The following is a 17,235-nucleotide window of genomic DNA, read 5'->3' on the forward strand; positions in this document are numbered from 1 at the left end:
GCAGCACCCCTGTACTGAACACAGCAGTGTTAACCCCTGGCACAGGCAAAGCAAGACAGGCACTCACCTACCCAAGGGGGGTCTGAGCTGGAAGGAGACTGTCTGTGTGAAACAAGTATTGCATTTAAATAAAGGGGGGCAAGGCAGAACATGGCATTGAGGCTCTTGGCATCCTTTGTGCCTGGGTGGTGCAGGTCCCAGCTGGATACACTGGCAGGGCAGGGAAATGCACTCCATGCTTTGCCAGCCATTCACTTGTGCCTCTAGCTAGCACTAAAAATAGTTCACTTTCATCAGCCTCAAGTTCATCACCAAAAGAGAGCAAGCAGATTTAATTCATTTGAACACAGCTTCATCTAGTCTTAAAGGGGAAAATTCAAGTCTGGCTTTTGTGTTTATTATTTATACAGGATGGAAAAATTTGGGGTGCAGTGGCAGGGCCAGGTGGGGACTTCTGATGGCAACTGTGACAATCTGTTCTTATTCCTGATAATGAGGGTCAGGCCAGATCCAGATCTGTCCGTGGCAGCAGTTCTGCTGAACCTGAAGGTTACACCAACACTCAAATTACTCCCTGTTAGTCAAGGACTGAATAAAGCTCAGTGAAGGCTTAAAGCCCATGCAAAACCCCCTCACAGCCCACCAGACTGTGCACACTCCAGGCAGAAATGATTGTTCACCTCTGTGTAGGTGATGGCAGAGACCTTCACAGGGGTGGCTGTTCCCAGAGCCATGGTCTCAGGGTGCAGAAGAAAGATTAGCTCAATCAGTGTTTCAAAGACTTTAACTCGGGTGCTGGGAAGAGCAGCTTATCAGGAAACACAATGTTGGTTCTCTTGTTGGATGCATCTGACCCTCACCATATTGAAATTCAGGCTCCAGTGTTATTTCAGCCACTTGCACTTGATTTACTCCTCAGCCAGGAATGATTTCTGTATTTCTGCCTATTATAGTTCATTATATCTCAAGAACAACCATCTTGTTTCAACCTGAGGGCTCATCCAATTTTTTATGCTGATGTAAACTGACACAAGGTCAGTCAGGAATGTGAAACTATGGCAATATTTGCTTTGAGCCCCCTAATCTGAAGTGCCCTGGGATGCAACTGTACCTGGCTGCCCAGCCCAGGGCTCTCCAGTGCAGCAGGGTCAGGCACAGGCATTGCTGGTACAGCACCATGGCCCTTATCAAAGGGAACATCAGGGCTGGCTCAGGGACTGGCTGCTGCTCCCATGCAGGTAACACCACAGTCCTGGCTCAAAAGGAGACTATTGTGGGAAAATGCTAATGTGACTTTTGGTGTTTGTTTGCTGTGGGTCAACCCTAGCAATAAGAAACCACAAATTATATCTGGCCATAGAAAAGACAAAGGCAGCTCTGCAGAGTGACTTCAGAAATCAAGGACCATGACTTTCTGAAAGTATCCGTTTACAAATGCACCCATACCCTCTGCCAAATGTCCTTCCAAATAGCCTAGTGAGCTGCCACCCATCCATCCCTGCTGCCACCTACTCTGGGCCACATTGTCCATCAGCAAAGCTCAAGCCCCAGTTTGTAGTTTCAGCCTGAGCAGCCTCATGGGAGCTGAGAGCTGCCTCAAGACATGAAACTTGGGCAGCACTTTGCTCAGCAAAAGTCAGCAGGGATGGGGAGAGGCCTGGGGAGAGGCCAGCAGCTTGATACCTTATTGTGTCCTGGGGCAGGTCACTGTGTGCGTGTCATGCTTTTGTTAAATGTAAAATTAAAGAGAAAGAGTAAACTGGGAAATGCCAAAACATTTCAGCACTGCTCTGAGACTGCCTGCCTTGCCATGGTACCCAGGGAGGCATCTCAAATCAACTTCCAGCCTCTCCTGGGATGTCAGGCACCTCCTCAGGCATCAGCCATTTTAAAAGCATATCCTTGCTCCGCACATAAGGCTGGGTGATTGCTCAGTGTGTTACATACCTGCTCTTGCTCATGGTCTCCTGCCTGCATCCTCCTCGTGGAAGACAGCTGCTGGCTGGGGTCAGGACCGTCCTTCTCTTGACATGATGGTGGGTTAACCGAAGGGAGGATGAAAACATTTTCAACTTGATGCTGCAGAGTGACAGGCATCAGACCTAAAGAGCTGGCTCAAAATTTGTCATTTTTGGTGGGAGAGAAGCATTTCAGCACAACCAGAATGTTTCAGTGGAAAACACTAAGTTGGTAGATACCATATTATCTTCTAAGAGAGTTCAATTAGAAAGTCCTGCTGGCAATGCACAGACACCGTGGTTTCCCAGGGCTCACTCAGAGCAAATTTGCACCACCTGCTCACATGTGTGTAGATAAATTTTGTGCTCTCGCGATTGCACAAGTTAAAATCAAGCAAAAAAGCTCAACGCTATTGACAAAAAAACCCCCATCCTGTCTTCCCTAGCATGGAAGCTGCTAATCTGGAGGGCAGTGACTCATCTTTATCTACAGAGGAACAGCTTACTCCAGCCTTTGCTGTGGGGATTACAGATGCTCTGGTGATGCTCAGGGTGAATTAGCCTGCCCTTCTGTGTGGGAATTGAAGGGGGGATATGTGTGTGTGTCCCCCAGAGTGTACCAGGAGTGGGTCAGCCCTGGGGGCTGGGGCCTCCTTCCCAATTTGGCCCTCTTCTACATCCCCGTGCCACTGGCTGCAAGGTTCTCAGGTACCATCAGCAGCCCTGGCACCTCTTTTCCCCATCCACAGCCTTAGATCACAGCCATGTCAGGAGGGGGTGGTGTTCACCACCCCCTCCTGGCTTGGGGCAGGAAAATCTCTGGGTCAATCTGCTTTCCCCAAGCCGCACACCCGGCATGCAGGAGGCATTGCTGCAGGGAGGACCTTGCATACTGGTGCCTGAACATTCCCATTCCCAGGGGTAACTCTGGCGCTGATAAAAGACAATTTCCCACACGTTGTGTAGTTTACATAGTGATTAGCTTCTATGCTAATTCCCAAGGGGAGGTAGCTGAATTATAACTGGATATATGACGTAGCAAGGGTGTAACTTAACTCCTCAGAAGCCTTTTCTGAAGCAGATGAGTATCTTGATTATGCTGTCTGCATTTCTAGCCAAATGTTTGTTGAACGAGGCATATTTGTTATCTAGATCCAGTGCACCCCCTCCTGCTGCGGGTGCTGAGGCAGCAGCTCTGAGTGCTGGGAGAAACCCGGTAGGTGCAGATGGATCCAGGAGCCAGCCTCAGGCATGCTGCTTGTGGGCACAGGGAATGCACTGGAACACACACAGGCACAGCTCTGCTCCGTGTTCTTGGTCACAAGCATTAAGGTTTGAAATATTGACAGCTTTTTTTTGTTGTTGTTGTTTGTTTTGGGTTGTTTGTTTGTTTGTTTGTTTTTGTTGTTGCTGTGGAGTTTTTTTTGGTGTGTGTTTTTGTGTTTGGTTTGGTTTTTTTTTTCTTTATTGTTGTTTTTGGGTTTTGGGGGGTTTTTTTGTTGTTTGTTTTGGTTTATTTTTTTAATGTGTCTTTCTAAAAATCTCACACAATACTGTGGAGTTTTTAATTGACATTTTTCTGATACCCTTATCAGATAATTAATTTTTTTTTTAAAGTGTGTATAATTTCAGTCATCCTTTGCATATGTTCTGAAGGGAAAATATGTAGGAAAAAGCGGAAAGGAAAGATCTGGCTTCACTTTCCCAGCAGTTGCAGAGCTGTTTGGCCAGTGAGTGATGCTGGGGGCACAACTGACAAGCAGGCACAAAGCAAGGGCAGTCTGTGAACATCCCTGCAGTTCCCCTGACCTGAACTGGCTTCCTTCAGGCCCAAGAAGACCTGGAAGGCCATTCCAGACAGCTCATCCCTATCCAGAGGAGACACCTCTCAAAACAAACCCCATAGAAGGCAGCATGGTGGTTGTGCTCAAAGCTCAACTCCATCTGCCCAGAGAGTTTGGGGCAGCATCTCCCTGCAGTCAGCGAGAGATTAATGAGGGATGGAGCACTCAGCTGTGGAGAAGCCTTTCAAAGTGCTGGGTTACATCATAAAAGCTTTAATCGTTGAAGAAAACAGAGAGGAATAAAAATAGCACAGTGTGTGTAACACACTGTGGCACATCTGGTTACATGAGTCACTTTTAAGCATAGACTTCTTTTTTGAAGGAGTGGGACCTCTAATGTTGTTTCTGCAACTTTAGCAGACAGGTTTATAACAAGGGAAACAATCAGAAAATCATCTGAATACAATGGCACAAGGAACTATACATATGCTACAAATATATCTATTTTGGCAGTGGAAATTTAAGGGAGTAGCATCTACATCTGATTTCTAAAGAATTACTAAGTACTTATTTTTGTCAGCCAGTTTTTCCTGAGGGAATTGGTAAGAGAAAAACATCCAAGGGGCAGCAAAGCAGTATCTCAACAAACTCTTGAGAAGACAAGCTGTGATTTCAAAGTTAGAGGAAACATTTAAAAGGGCACAATAAGTACCTGCCAAGTGCTCAGATGTGTCTGGATGTCCACCGGCCTCTTTTCCCTTTGCTCCCATGGGAATCCCTCCCCAGCAAGTAGTCTCAGACATGTCCAACCCACAGTGGCCACACACAGGGAGAGCTGCAATAAAGGAAGAGTTGGGTGTGATGTGACCGGGGCTGGCTCTGATTTCCCCAGCATTTAGAGCCTCTTAAAGGGTTTGTTGTCACTGGGCTCTCAGAGATGTCAGCATGTCTGTTGCTGAATGTGGGACGGATGTCCCCAAAGACATGGACTCCTTTTGCTTTGAATTAAACTTAAATAAACAGAATTAAAGACCATCTGGCTAAGGGATTGCAGGGAAGGAATCCAGCAGAGAAAACAAAAGCGAGGTGTCAACATTAGTGACAGCTTTTGAGCAGAAAGGCCCTGAAGGTTATGTATTTGTCCTAATTTTACACTATTGGTTTCATACCTTTTCTTGTATCCTGAGGAGTGTTATTACAAGATATAAATAGCTGTGACTGAGAACAGAGAGAGACAGCAGAGACAATAGCTATGGAGCATTAAGCTGTGGTGGTTTGAGAATGGAAGTGGGACATGATCCATGAAGGCAGAGCTTCTGTGACATTGATAGAGCTGGAAGAACCAACACAGTTTTGCACATACAACCCACACTTCAAGTCTGAAACAGCGGGTGCAGTCTTCAAATGCAAATGGAGAAAAAGTCTACTGGGTTAACTAATGGTGATGGGCAGTTAAACTGTCTGGAAAAAGAAAGGTCAGTCCCCATGGAACAGCAGCCATGGATGGCACAGGATACGACATAGGCAGCTGTGCTGCACTATGGGGTTGCATCCACACTCAAAATTTCATATGAACAAGTAACATAAACAAGGGCTGGTCAGAGAGGGACATTCATGCTCTGCAGATGGTTTCGAAGCTTTGTGAAAAAAACTCGTCTTTTTCCACAGGGAAATGTGACAGTTCATCCCAGGCCATGAGCTGCCAGAGCCCTTCCTCCTCCTCCTCCTCCAGCAGGGAGCTGTGGATCCCACCGTGGATCATGGGGACTGGGATGGAGCAGGGATACACATGGAGTGGAGACTGCAATTACACCTTGTGGGAAGCAGCTTTTACAGAAGCCAAAGTCTCCTGTTGCTCCTGGCAAGCAGCAGGTTCATATCAGCTAGGAAGTGTGATGCTGACCTTTACTCTCAAATACTAGAGGAATCTTCTGGCAACAGGATGCTCTCTTTTTGAAAAACAAAAGCTGGAGACTATTTTTAGCATTTTGATTTCAGAGGTCAGTATATTAAAATATTTATTGGATCTCCACTCTTTCAAGGGTGTGTCTGTTTATGGCTGCTTTGGGTTTCTGATTGTGTTTTTTCATGTTCTTTTGTTGTTCCAAATAAAGCAGCAACTTTCCATGTTCATGTTACACACAGAGTAACTGAGAGCAACAGCACTCATGATGAGAACTAAATCACGCCTGGACCAGTCGATGCAGTTGCTGGAGCAGAAAGAGATTGTATTAAATTGCTGCTCAGGAGGGACCTGGTCCTCCACTGACTCCCACAGTCACCACCTCCAGCACCTCTCATGTATCAGCAAGATGTCAGAGATGCTCCAGGGACAAGGGGTACCAATAAAAGGTTGCCCTTACAGCCATCCTCATTAAAATACAGTTGGCATAGAAAATGTGTGTGGTCCAGCACTGTCAGCATCAGGCAGGGGTTTGAATGAGTGTCACTGGGACAAGGTCCACGTCTCTGTGACTGCCTGGGAAGCTGTACCAGGCTGCTGGCAGGGTCTCACAGAGCCATGAGTGAAGACAGAGACAACGGAGAGAGCTGATCAGTTATTTCAGAGGTATGGTTGAACATCAACTCAAGAATGAAACACTGAAGTTTCATTTTAATGTCTTTCCACTTAGCTAGAGGCTACAATTCAGTTAAAATTCAGATGCACTGTACTGAAGTGTGATTCCTCATCACCCCTCAGGAGCTGCGTAATAAAAAGCAGGCAGCATCCAGGACACCTGCTGCATTTCTGAGCATCAGCAGCACCCCAGGCAAGTAGGAAGGATGCAGTGGGGCAGGAGCAGTAATTTTTTTACAGACATCCCCAGTGATAATGTGGTGGGACCAGTGAAAGTTTCTGCAGCCAGAAATGTGCACTTTTAACACAAAGTCTGTTAGTGAAAAAAATAATCACTGGCAGTACTTCAATGTCTTTTTTTCCTCCTGAAAAGCCCATGCTTCTTGGGACCTGCATCTGGGGTACCACATACAAACGACTAAAGACAGGGCTAAGCAGCTCAGCAATGGTGCCTTGAGACAGAGGATGGACATGATTTTTCTCATTTAATGATAATTCTCATTTCATTTTTTACTAAACTGACTCTTTGCCAGTAAGAGTCACAGAGAAGACACATCCCCCCACCGGGGCATATGGGCTGGCCAGGAAATGAATATAAAAAAATGTAACATGTATACTAAAAATAATTTAAAAAGATGCTCTAAATTCCTCCCTGAATTAAAAAAGAAGAAGAAGAAGGAACAAATTAATCAGGCATCCCTAGATGGCTCTGAGCATCCCAGCAGTATGGAAACTCTGCACTGAAGTGGCTATTCCCACCCTGGGTGCACATCTGCCCATGCAAGGAAAATTGACTGCCATTGGCATGCCCAGGGTGTGCAGGTGGAAAGGAACAGCAAGAGTCCCTCTGCCAGCTAATGGCAAGTGTGCCAAGGTGCAGAGTGGAGGCAGAGGGTGTTCAGTGTCAGGGAAGGCACCCTGACATCAAGTGATCCTGCTCAGCTGTGAAATGGCAAAGGACCATTAGGTGCATCTTTAACTGTGGACTAGACAGGACTGCCTGCAAGGAACAGCCTGTGGAGGCTGCACGTTGCAACCTCTGCTCCTGAAGAGAAAGAGAACTGGTTTTCTTTTCCCCTCTCTGCCCAATCACTTGGATTAGAGTTTCCCTAAGGATCTCTCCCTGGCACTGAAGGGATTGCTAAACAGCAGATATCTGAGAGAAAATGGAGTATCTGCCTCATAAAGCTCCACAAATTCCTGGCTGTGCAGGCTCCAGTTATCACATAAAAACCACTGTCACAGAGCCCAGACAACAAAACGATCGAGGAAAGACATTCATGGCTCATCCTGTGCCTCTGGTTTTACTGGCACAAAGAGGAACACTTGCTGTGCCGGCTTGTCAGACACTCACAACTATTACCAGGAGCCTTTCAAGGGTATTTTGAAAACAGTTGCTGTATAGTTTCATGGAAATTATTTTCAATGATGTGTTGAGCCAAACGAAGTGCTGCTTCCCTGACACAGACACTCTGTATTATTCTATTACTTTCAATACTGCACTTCTCTGTTTGGTGTATGGGTTTGCCTTTCTACCCTATGGACAGATGTTCTGTGGGATTCCCATCCCATTCTTCAAGGGTGATCACCTGCAGCTGGGCCCAGCAGTAAATAAGGAGTGTTGAAAGCAATTGGCTGAGTTCACCTCCAGTATTTATTGTGCCTCCAAACACCTATAATTTCCCTGCCAATACTGATGACTTCTTATTTACTTTATGTTAATTCTTTCTGTCTCATTGAAGGGAGGATTACACATTGCTGAGAATTTCTGCCAAAACACAAAGAATCAATTTTTAATATTAAAATAGTACCTCTTTCCCCCAATCCTTGTCCCTCCCCTCCTGGCAACAATAAGCAGGATTTTACAGGCACTGGGGCACAGCGAGGAGGGCTGGTGATGATCCAGGTTTCTGTCAGTATTGATACTCTTTGCTGTGCCCTCTTTTTCTCATACACAAATTTTAGGCTAACCTATTGAGGGATACAGAACTTGTACACGCAGGTGCTTTTGTTCATGCAACTTCTACATGGCCTTACACCGTAAAGGAGATGGACTAGAACTAGTGAAATCATGATACTACACTCTGATTGCTGTTGTTTACAGTCAGATGTGCCTCCCTAAATGAAAGAAAGCTTTCTGTGGCCAGCACGGACATCCTTGGGCAGACCTTGCATAGCCATCCATCAGGAGCTGGGCTGTGAACCTTGAAAAGACATCATCTTGTTTCTCTTCTGATGTGTTGCGTTGCGTTTTTGCTTGTGAATTTTACCTTCCTTATGCCATTTACTCAGGATCAGAGGGGATCTCCAAAATTTTCCTCTGCCCTCCCTACTAACAGATGTTGTTGTTACCTCTTTGGTATGCAGTAGCTGAAATGTTCCCCTGTTGCTCAAGTATTGGACTGAACGGCTTCTTTGTTTTCCCTCCACAGTTAATATCCTTGTGCTGCACAGAAAGATAAAGGCACAGAATTATAGTGCAGTCACAGCTTAAAACTTAGGATTTATACCCATACAGCTTCTGCAGTAAAATACCCTGTAATGAGATAGCTGGTGACACTGGGTTCTGCTGATGCTGTGCACACTGCAGCATCTCAGCGGTGCGAGCACATTTCACAACAACTTGTTTATCTCTGCAGAAATAACTTAGCACATAAACCCTTCACTGCTGCTCCTGCAGTGCTGGTTAGCCTTAGCAGAGGTGCCTAAATCTGCCTCAGGGCAGATTCTCTTGCTTTCACGAGTACCATGATGAGGCACTGTGTTTTACCCTGTGGCAATTCGAAACTTCTTTTTGAAGCATTGTTTTGGGAAATGGCCACTGGGTCATCCCATATTGTTCTCTATACCATATTTAGGAGTAGCTCAGAGGGTACTAAGATGCTTTACTACTGGGTGAGCTCAGCTGATGAATGGAGTCATTCCACATCACTGACAGTTACTAAATTTGCTCTACTTGGAATGATTGAACTGCTCTTGCTTGGAGATGGATTTGTTAATGTATTTCCTGACAGTGATCAATGATTTATTTTATATTCGTTGTGATCTTTAATTGGGAGTGAACCTAAAGACAGATAGCTTTAAGAACTATTGATTGCTTCAGAAAGCCCATTTAGCAGCTTACATTCTGGAGAAGGAGAGCACACAGTTGCTTTCACTTTTGTGATGTTAGGGGAGGTCAGAGGCAGCTCTTTGGCCAGGATGTGGCTAAGTTGTGTCATACCCAACTTTGGTCACATCTTACAACTTCTACATGAGCAGTGCTCCAGAGATCAGTATGAGTGCTTGCAAAATGCAGGCAAAATCTGGCCTTCTTTTCTTTTCTTTTCTTTTCTTTTCTTTTCTTTTCTTTTCTTTTCTTTTCTTTTCTTTTCTTTTCTTTTCTTTTCTTTTCTTTTCTTTTCTTTTCTTTTCTTTTCTTTTCTTTTCTAAGAAAAATAATGCATTACACAAGTTTATATCTTGTTTTGATACTATAGTGAAAAATGATAACTTATTAAGACATACAGAGATTGTTAGAACTCTCAATTTTCTACCCTTAGTGCTAATTTTAAGGAAACAAAGGTGCATTGCTTTCTTCTCTAGGGAAAGAAATTCTCAGGTATCAAGCCAGCATATGGATTATGCCACGTGCAGTGAGCAAATGAGGATTGCAGTGCTGTACTGCAAGGCTATTTTGCCTCATCAGAAGCCACTGCTCTCCCTATTGCTCCAGGTGGAATTATATAGGTAAGCCCTCGATCTGGCACTGGCCAATTTTTCTTCATCCTGGTTGAACTGTGTTGGCTGAAACAGTTTCCTCCACTGGCACTTGTTCCTTTTTCATCCCCACCTGTGGGAACGGGAAGGAAGATGAAAGTGATCTTCTTTATCCTGCTGCATTCCTGGCAGCGCTGAACTCCCTATTTCCTCTTTGTGATAAGAGAGACCTGTATCACCAGTTTTAGGAGTTAAAAGTAAGGTGATTTTACTCAAGTTTAGAACTACTATTAGTTTTTTTTAAATTCCTGTCATGTTCTGAAAGCTGCCCTAGAGACATATGAGAGGAGTTTGGACCATTTGCCAGTGGGGAACAAAAGCATAAACGTGCAATGACAAATTGTTTAGCCTGGAGACAGCGGTGGAACTATTGTGTGGTGACTAGTAATTCTGTGCAAAAAGTGTTTTTCCAGTTATTGCCCAAGCATGAAGAGCAGTGAGAACTTGCAGAAGGCATTGATTAACCCAGCATTTCTGTTGGCTGTTGGAACTTGTATATGGTAAATGAGAACATAATTATTTCATGATTCATAAAGCATCCCCATGCTGGCACATCAAAGCTCAATGCTGGTACATTCTGCTGTACAGACATTAAAAAAAAAAAAAAAAAGAGATTGATGGGAATGATATTAAAAACCTTATTGCAGTGCATTTTGGAAATGTGCAGAGTTGAAACCAAGTATAGTATTTTGTTTTTTAACTCTGACATTTGATGGAAGCATTTCCTGACTTACACTACTTCACTTATTGGCCAACAGTGAAAAAGAATTACACCTGGCTATTTTTTCCCAAGATTGTAAAAGCTAGAAAAAAGCCAGACTTTGGGAAACACACAATGAAGATACAAATCTGGCATTAAAAAAGCCAAATAACTGAGACTTTGTACTTTCTGGAAATCTATGTCTCAAACTTCAAATTCCCACCCCTCTCTGGACTGTCTCAAAATGTGTGTAAGAAATCAAGAAAAAGGGATGTAGAGAAATTTTATAACTAAAATACTAAGTTGACCCACTCCTTTTTATAATTATAAATCTGAAAGAGAGCAAGCAAGGAAAGACTTACAGGAAAGTTTCTGTATTCCTTAAAAATGAATGTTGTCGTGGGAGAATATCTGAATTACCAAAAAAAATAGCTTGACTGAGACCTGCATCGAGTTCTCAGGCACAATCTGCAACCTGCCCCAGCTCCCAAATGGCTCTCTACTGCAACTGAGGAAAAACAATCTTTGATCTTTTGATAGTGATACTTTATTGTAACATTTTATAGCATGAAGAAATCTATTTTTAAAATAGCTATTCCTCCAAATCTAAAATTCTGCTCCACTGAGTTTAGCTGGAGGAAAAACACGATAAAATCCAAAATTACTTCAGAGGAAATGACAAGTTCCACTGCTATTTATTTTCTTTGAGTGAAATCCTTTGAGGTGAGGGAAGACTTGGGGCTGGGACTGGCAGATTGCAGCTGGTAAAGGTTGTTATTTGTCACTGCTTATGATCCCAAGGAAGGCTTTCAAAACAATGTAGTCAACCGAAGATGAGGGAGTCCTTGATGCAAATATAAATGTTGCAATCGTGCTTTGCAAGACAAAGTGGGTAAAAAACATTTTGTGTGTCCACCATGAGAACTTATACCCTGGTTGATGGACCTCTGGACTGTCTGATCCTCACTTCACCTGTTTATGCAAAGCTGGCATGATACAGAATCTAAAATCTGCTGGTGTGTCTTGAAAAGAATAACTTAATCATCAATCTTATAATGTATGAGGTTTAAAAATAGCATTAAAATGTCAGTGCTGCTTTTATATCAGTCCTTCATGGTCTCAAACTATAGAGGTTATTGTTGCACCGGACGATGTAAGGATGTATTTAGGTCAGATACTGTCTTTGTAGTTGTTAGGTTAAATTTTAGAACCACTCCAAATCCTTAAGGCATTTAAATCTCTGCTTGCTCTGGATGGCCTCCTTTCTGCCTGAATGCTAGTTATGGACTGTACTCCCTGCAGTCATCTTCTCTGATTTCCCCATCTTTCCTTCCACTCCTTTCACATTTCATTTGTCTTCCCGAACTCCTGAGGTTTAGATCAATTGTAGCCAAAATGTTTTCTGCCTTTCCCCCCACCCTGATGAATTTTAATGCTCAGTGGTCAAAATAATTCCCCCTTCCTACATATTTTAATATTTTGACTGTATCTCTCTAGTGAGATGCTCCATTTACATTGGAAATGTTTCTCTTAGAGTAGCAATGATGTTTACACTAATTTCTTCCCTGTTCTGCTCTGGATTTACCTACTAGAGGAGGGTAGGCTGTCCAAACTGTCTGTGATTCCCTGCTGTCCCAGTAATTGCCATTTCTGGGGTGGGTGACTGTATGGAGGGCAAAGAGAGACAAAACACTGAGGGCAAAAAGAGATGAGACATTCAAAGTGGCATCAAGAAAAATTAATCTTTAGGTCGGTGTTTTACCCTCAGTTTTACATTTGTGAAAATGGCCGTGGAAGGTGAAAAAAGGTTGAAAATCAGGACTTGCATATGCAAGGTTTATCTGTATTATAATTGTAATTCAAAATGCTTTTGTGTGCCAGCACATAACAGGAAGTTATTTCCTCTTCCAAGCACTGGGAACAACTCTGATATCTAGTACTTTTGTAATGCAAAGGCACTGACTCTGCAAGGAGAGACATTTCATATATCTTTTCCACAAAGCTTTAATATATATTTTGGTGTAATTTGCTTTCGAGGGCTGCCTGCAGCTGTCTAGGCAGGCATGGTGTGGTTCTGTGAGCTTCTGCTGACTCTGAACAGACCAGCACTGTGGTGAGGAAGGTAATACCCATTTCTCTGCCCTAAAGAATGGGGCTGGAAGCTGGAATTTCCATTTTTTATGCTTGGCACCAAAGGTATATTGATGTTTGCATCTCTGGACAGAGAGAGAGGCTGCCAAGCTGTCCTTCCTTTCAGGAAATATCTTGGAAGTGGGAAGGCTTTCCTTGCTGATGTTCCTGGAAAGTGGCTGGTGGCTCCTGGGTGCTTTTGGAAGTGGGGATGGAGTAGGACAACATGGTAGAGCACTGTTCTACTCTCTAGAGATTTTTATTTTGGTAACCTTCTTGGGGAAATTTCCAATTCACACCATGGGAAAACAGCAAGAATAGGGTGCAGGTACTCTCCACTCTGGAAAAGATTTTTATGAGGCTTTATTTGCCTCAGCAAACATGACTTATTGCTGCTTAAATCGCTTTATCCCTCTCGGAGGCTGGAGTAGTACTCACAGAGCCACTCCAGATGGTCAGCTGCCAAGCAGCTTCCATCTGCACGTCCTGGCCTTTGGAATGGGATGCCAGTCTGCAGGAACAGCCACGAACTCAGGAACTGCCTGTACTCAGCAGATGTCACTTTCTACTCCAGCTCTGTAGGATTTGTTTGCATTAGCAGGGACCAGAGTAGTCAGTGAATTTTGGAAATGTACCGTGTGTCAAGCTGGTATCAAGCTGTCTTGAGGGGGAAAGCTAGCTTTAAAAATACTTAAAATGAATGATTCTTTTACCACAAAGCATTTTCAGTGTTTACTGCTTGACAAATATGCACCTCGCCTCTCATTTTAGAATGATTTTAATTTTGTGAGGCTGTTACTGTAGCATGAATATGCAGATCTATCCTACACAGAAAATTTTCAGTATAGAAAAAGTATAAATCCTGAAAGTAACTTTTCTGATTGCAGAATGCAGAAAGTAAGAGGAAATAAAAAGTGTTGATGCGGCAGGTGAGCTCACTGCACTTCACGGCTGGAAGCACAGAGATGCATCCTCTCCTGTAGCATTGTACTTGGAGAAGGGGTCATGGATGCTACAGTTCACTTTGGCAGGTGATGCTGGTTGAAATGGAATGCTGCCTTAAATACACACGTGTGGGTACTCACTACAAGTGCGCTGCAGCTCTCGTATGCTCAACCTAAGTTCACCAGTAATTATCTGCAGAACTACAAATAGTGACTCAACATTGTCACAAGCAATTAAAACCCAATAGAGCTTAGTTCCTCCTCTACCCAAATTCTGTGTTCTGCTTCATAACAGATTCTGTTACAACTTATGACAAATGTTCAGAGTGAATTGTTTTGAGCTCAAATGGTGGTGGGTACATGTTTTCTTTTGAGACAAAACCAAGCTGTAAAATTTCTGAATAGGAAATACTGTTGCTTAATGGATACTATTCTCTCTTTATAATCTGTAATATCAATGCAAAATGATTATGAGGTGGATATAAACCTGCTCTGTCTGAACTGATAACTGTTCATTCTTTATACTGCTCTTAGCTGCTGAAAACGTATATTGCTACACCAAATTATGTTCAGCATAATTATCAAATGACAGATTTGTCAGGGTAAATACTTAGAATGTTGTTTTGAAAGGAACTATTCTGTAAGCATACTTTAATAGGAAATGTTGGTGAATACATCTTCTCAGTGGAGGTGTGTTTTGCAAAGTCCCAAAGTTTTGTAAGGATAAGTCAAGACAGGTGCTGGCTTATGCAAGAGGTTATTTTCAAGGACAGAAGTAGGAAAAACATACACAAAAATGCTTTCTTCTGCAAACGAGATACTGATTTTCTTGTCAGCTTGAGTGTAGAGATGAGTTGGTTCCCTGAACCTGAATTTGCTTCAGTTGCTGCTAATGATGTGGAGAGAACAGAAGTGAACCTGAAACTGCCCATAGCAAAATCTGTTAGAGAGTTACTCAACCAGGGTATCTCCACTCTGAGATAGATGCTGCACTGACTTTGATAAGCCAACGTAAAATAATATCCAGATAAAAAAGAGCTTTAAAACAAGCAACTCTCTAATGTTGTGGTGTGGTCCCAAAAGTTGTTCAGCCTTCCCTTTAGGGCTCAGGCTGGCACCGTTCAAGCCAAGGACACTTATCAAGCTGATGTTACAGAGCTGTGATGAGGAGCTGGTTGCAGTCTTGGAGGCTACATATGGCTTCATAATTAGTTTTGCATCAAGTTTTGCCCTCAATTGCATTGTTGGAATTCCTGCAACTTCATTAGGGTTGACTGGGTTTAACTAAGGCTCTATTTGCTCTAAGATTACCTGCAGCCAAAAATTTGCTAAATGTTGGGGGTTCAGTAATTAAAGGTGTGTTTACAGGAAACAATACAGGCAGAATGGCAGAAGAACAGCAGTTCCCAAATCAAAGCTGTTGCTACATGAAAGAGAGGACTGTGAAGAAACTTCAGGGTTACCATCCAGCAGCTTTATGAGAGCAGGTAAGGCAATTCTGAGCTTTCCAGCAGCAAACACTGTGGTCAGGAGAGCAGCTCGGGGCTGCCCTTTGCTTGGCAATACTGCTGATCCCAAATGGAGTCTCTGGAGAACACAAGGAGATGTTTTTGTACACCTATCACTTGCATTCTCTAAGTCACCAAGGACTTAGCAAGCAGCTTTCCAGTGTCTGAAGGGGGACTACAAGGAAGCCGAAGAGGGGCTCTTCATCAGGAACTGTAGCGATAGGACAAGGGGGAACGGCTTCAAACTGAGAGTAGGTTTAGGTTGGATATTAAGAAAAAATTCTTTATTGTGAGGGTGGTGAGGCCCTGGCACACGTTGCCCAGAGACCCTGTGGCTGCCACATCTCTGGAAGTGTCCGAGGCCAGGCTGGACGGGGCTTTGAGCAACCTGGGATGGCGGGAGTTGGAAGGTGTCCCTGCCCATGGCAGGGGGCTTGGAACGAGATGATCTTTATGGTCCCTTCCAACCCAAACCGTCGTGCGATTCTGTGACTCAGTGACCGCAGCAGCCTGTCGCTGTGCTCCCCGCTCCCTCAGCGGCTCTCCTGGATCCAGCACACCTCCCGTCCCGCTGCCCCTCGACCCTCCATCCCTCCCTCACGGAGGCTCCGCCCCCTCTTCAACAGCCCCGCCTCCTCGCCCCCGCGGCCCCGCCCCCGCCGCGCGCGCACGCGCGGTGCGCGGGCCCCGCCGCGCCGGTGACGCGAGGCCGGGCGGGGCGGGCGCGGGGAGCGGGGCCGCGCGCGCCACTTCGGGGACGCTCCGGAGCGGGGCCCGCGCCGGGGCCGGGCCGGGCCGGGGCCGCTCCCGCAGGTGAGGGCGCTCGGCGGGAACACCTCCCCGGGCTCTGCCCCGCGCGGGGTCCCGGGGTGGCTGCGTCCTGCGGGGCCTCCGCGGGGAGAGCGGGGCCGCGCTCGGCGAGCGGTGCGCGGTGGGTGCGGGTCGCCGCGGGGGCTGCCCCGGCCGTGGAGGGGCAGCGCTGCGGGCGGCGAGGGCTCCCTGCGTGCGGGACGGAGCGGGGTGTCCCGGCTGCGCTCTGCGGGGGGTAACTGCGGTGCGAGGGGTGTTGCGGTGGGGCAGACCCCGCTTGCTGGGAGGGAGGAAGGGGGTGCCCCCCTTGCGGTCGGGGTGCCCTGCCGGGGGCTGCGCTGGCGCGGGGGGAGAGCGGGAGTGCCCGTGCCCCGGGGGGTGAGGTGGCTGGAAAGGGGGAGGCTGTCGGGGCAGGGACTGGGGTCCGGCAGGACGGGGCTCCAGGCTGGGAATGGCCGGGAGCGGAGCGGGGGTGCCCCGGCGGTGTGTGCGGACCGCGCCGCTCGGCTTGTGCCACTCGGGAAAAGTGTCTTTAACTCCCCTTTTCCAGGCTTTGTTGTGCAGCCATTGTAATCGCTCTCTTCCTTCCCCCGGCCCGTTCTGCTCGTCAGGGTTTATTGTTCCCTTGGTCTTTAAATAGACTGGATGAGGTCTGGGTGCGGGAAGGAGTTTTGGGGGTTAGTTTTGAGATGCGGCCATTAGAAATGGGGATGTAGCGTAGGTTGTAATTAACTCGCCAGTTTCCTCTTCTCCCTGTTCGCGTAAAATTTAGGCCAAGCTCTGTTTTTAGTAGGTGCTGTTCAGGACTTTTCACCTCCGCAAGAAAAGTGCAATGTTAACTTGAGAACCCACGGAGTCTTGGCTCGGGTGCTTTGTATAATTCAGGAGATGCAAGGTGCACATCTTTTTCAGTTTTGTATGGCAAAGGGCTCTTCAACCTGAGTGTTAATGAAACTGATGCTGACTTGGACCTTCTGTCAAGTCTGCATCAGAAATATCTCCCTTACCCGTTTAAATATGCCTCATACATTTGAATAGAATGGCATCGAGGAGTCTTCCTTATT

At 45.5% G+C, this 17,235-nt stretch overlaps 2 protein-coding genes across 2 annotated transcripts in view; one reads left to right on the plus strand and one right to left on the minus strand.

Moving 5' to 3' along the window:
- Nucleotides 1-15,958: 15,958 nt before the first annotated feature.
- On the minus strand, nt 15,959-17,201 carry LOC114065766 (basic proline-rich protein-like). The gene is made up of 2 exons (XM_027899916.1): nt 17,179-17,201; nt 15,959-16,823 (listed from the first exon to the last, which is right to left on the minus strand). The coding sequence occupies exons 1-2, from the start codon at nt 17,199-17,201 to the stop codon at nt 15,959-15,961; spliced, it is 888 nt and encodes a 295-aa protein (XP_027755717.1).
- The window catches only part of KLHL13 (kelch like family member 13), a 76,063-nt gene continuing 74,985 nt past the window's right edge, over nt 16,158-17,235 (plus strand). The window contains exon 1 of the mRNA XM_027899103.1: nt 16,158-16,174. The gene's annotated coding sequence lies outside the window, so the exon portion shown is untranslated. The remainder of the gene's footprint in view (nt 16,175-17,235) is intronic.

This window comes from Empidonax traillii, unplaced genomic scaffold, assembly GCF_003031625.1.
Source record: "Empidonax traillii isolate 1590-97213 ecotype Southwest subspecies unplaced genomic scaffold, ASM303162v1 scaffold20:size5563877, whole genome shotgun sequence".
NCBI lineage: Eukaryota > Metazoa > Chordata > Aves > Passeriformes > Tyrannidae > Empidonax > Empidonax traillii.

Excerpts from the sequence above, each read along its gene's own strand:
- LOC114065766 (XM_027899916.1), bottom strand. The coding sequence starts at position 17,201 with ATGTATGAGGCATATTTAAACGG. Across the intron at positions 16,824-17,178 it reads TATGAGGCATATTTAAACGG|ACCTCATCCAGTCTATTTAA; the intron begins GTAAGGGAGATA and ends TCCCGCACCCAG.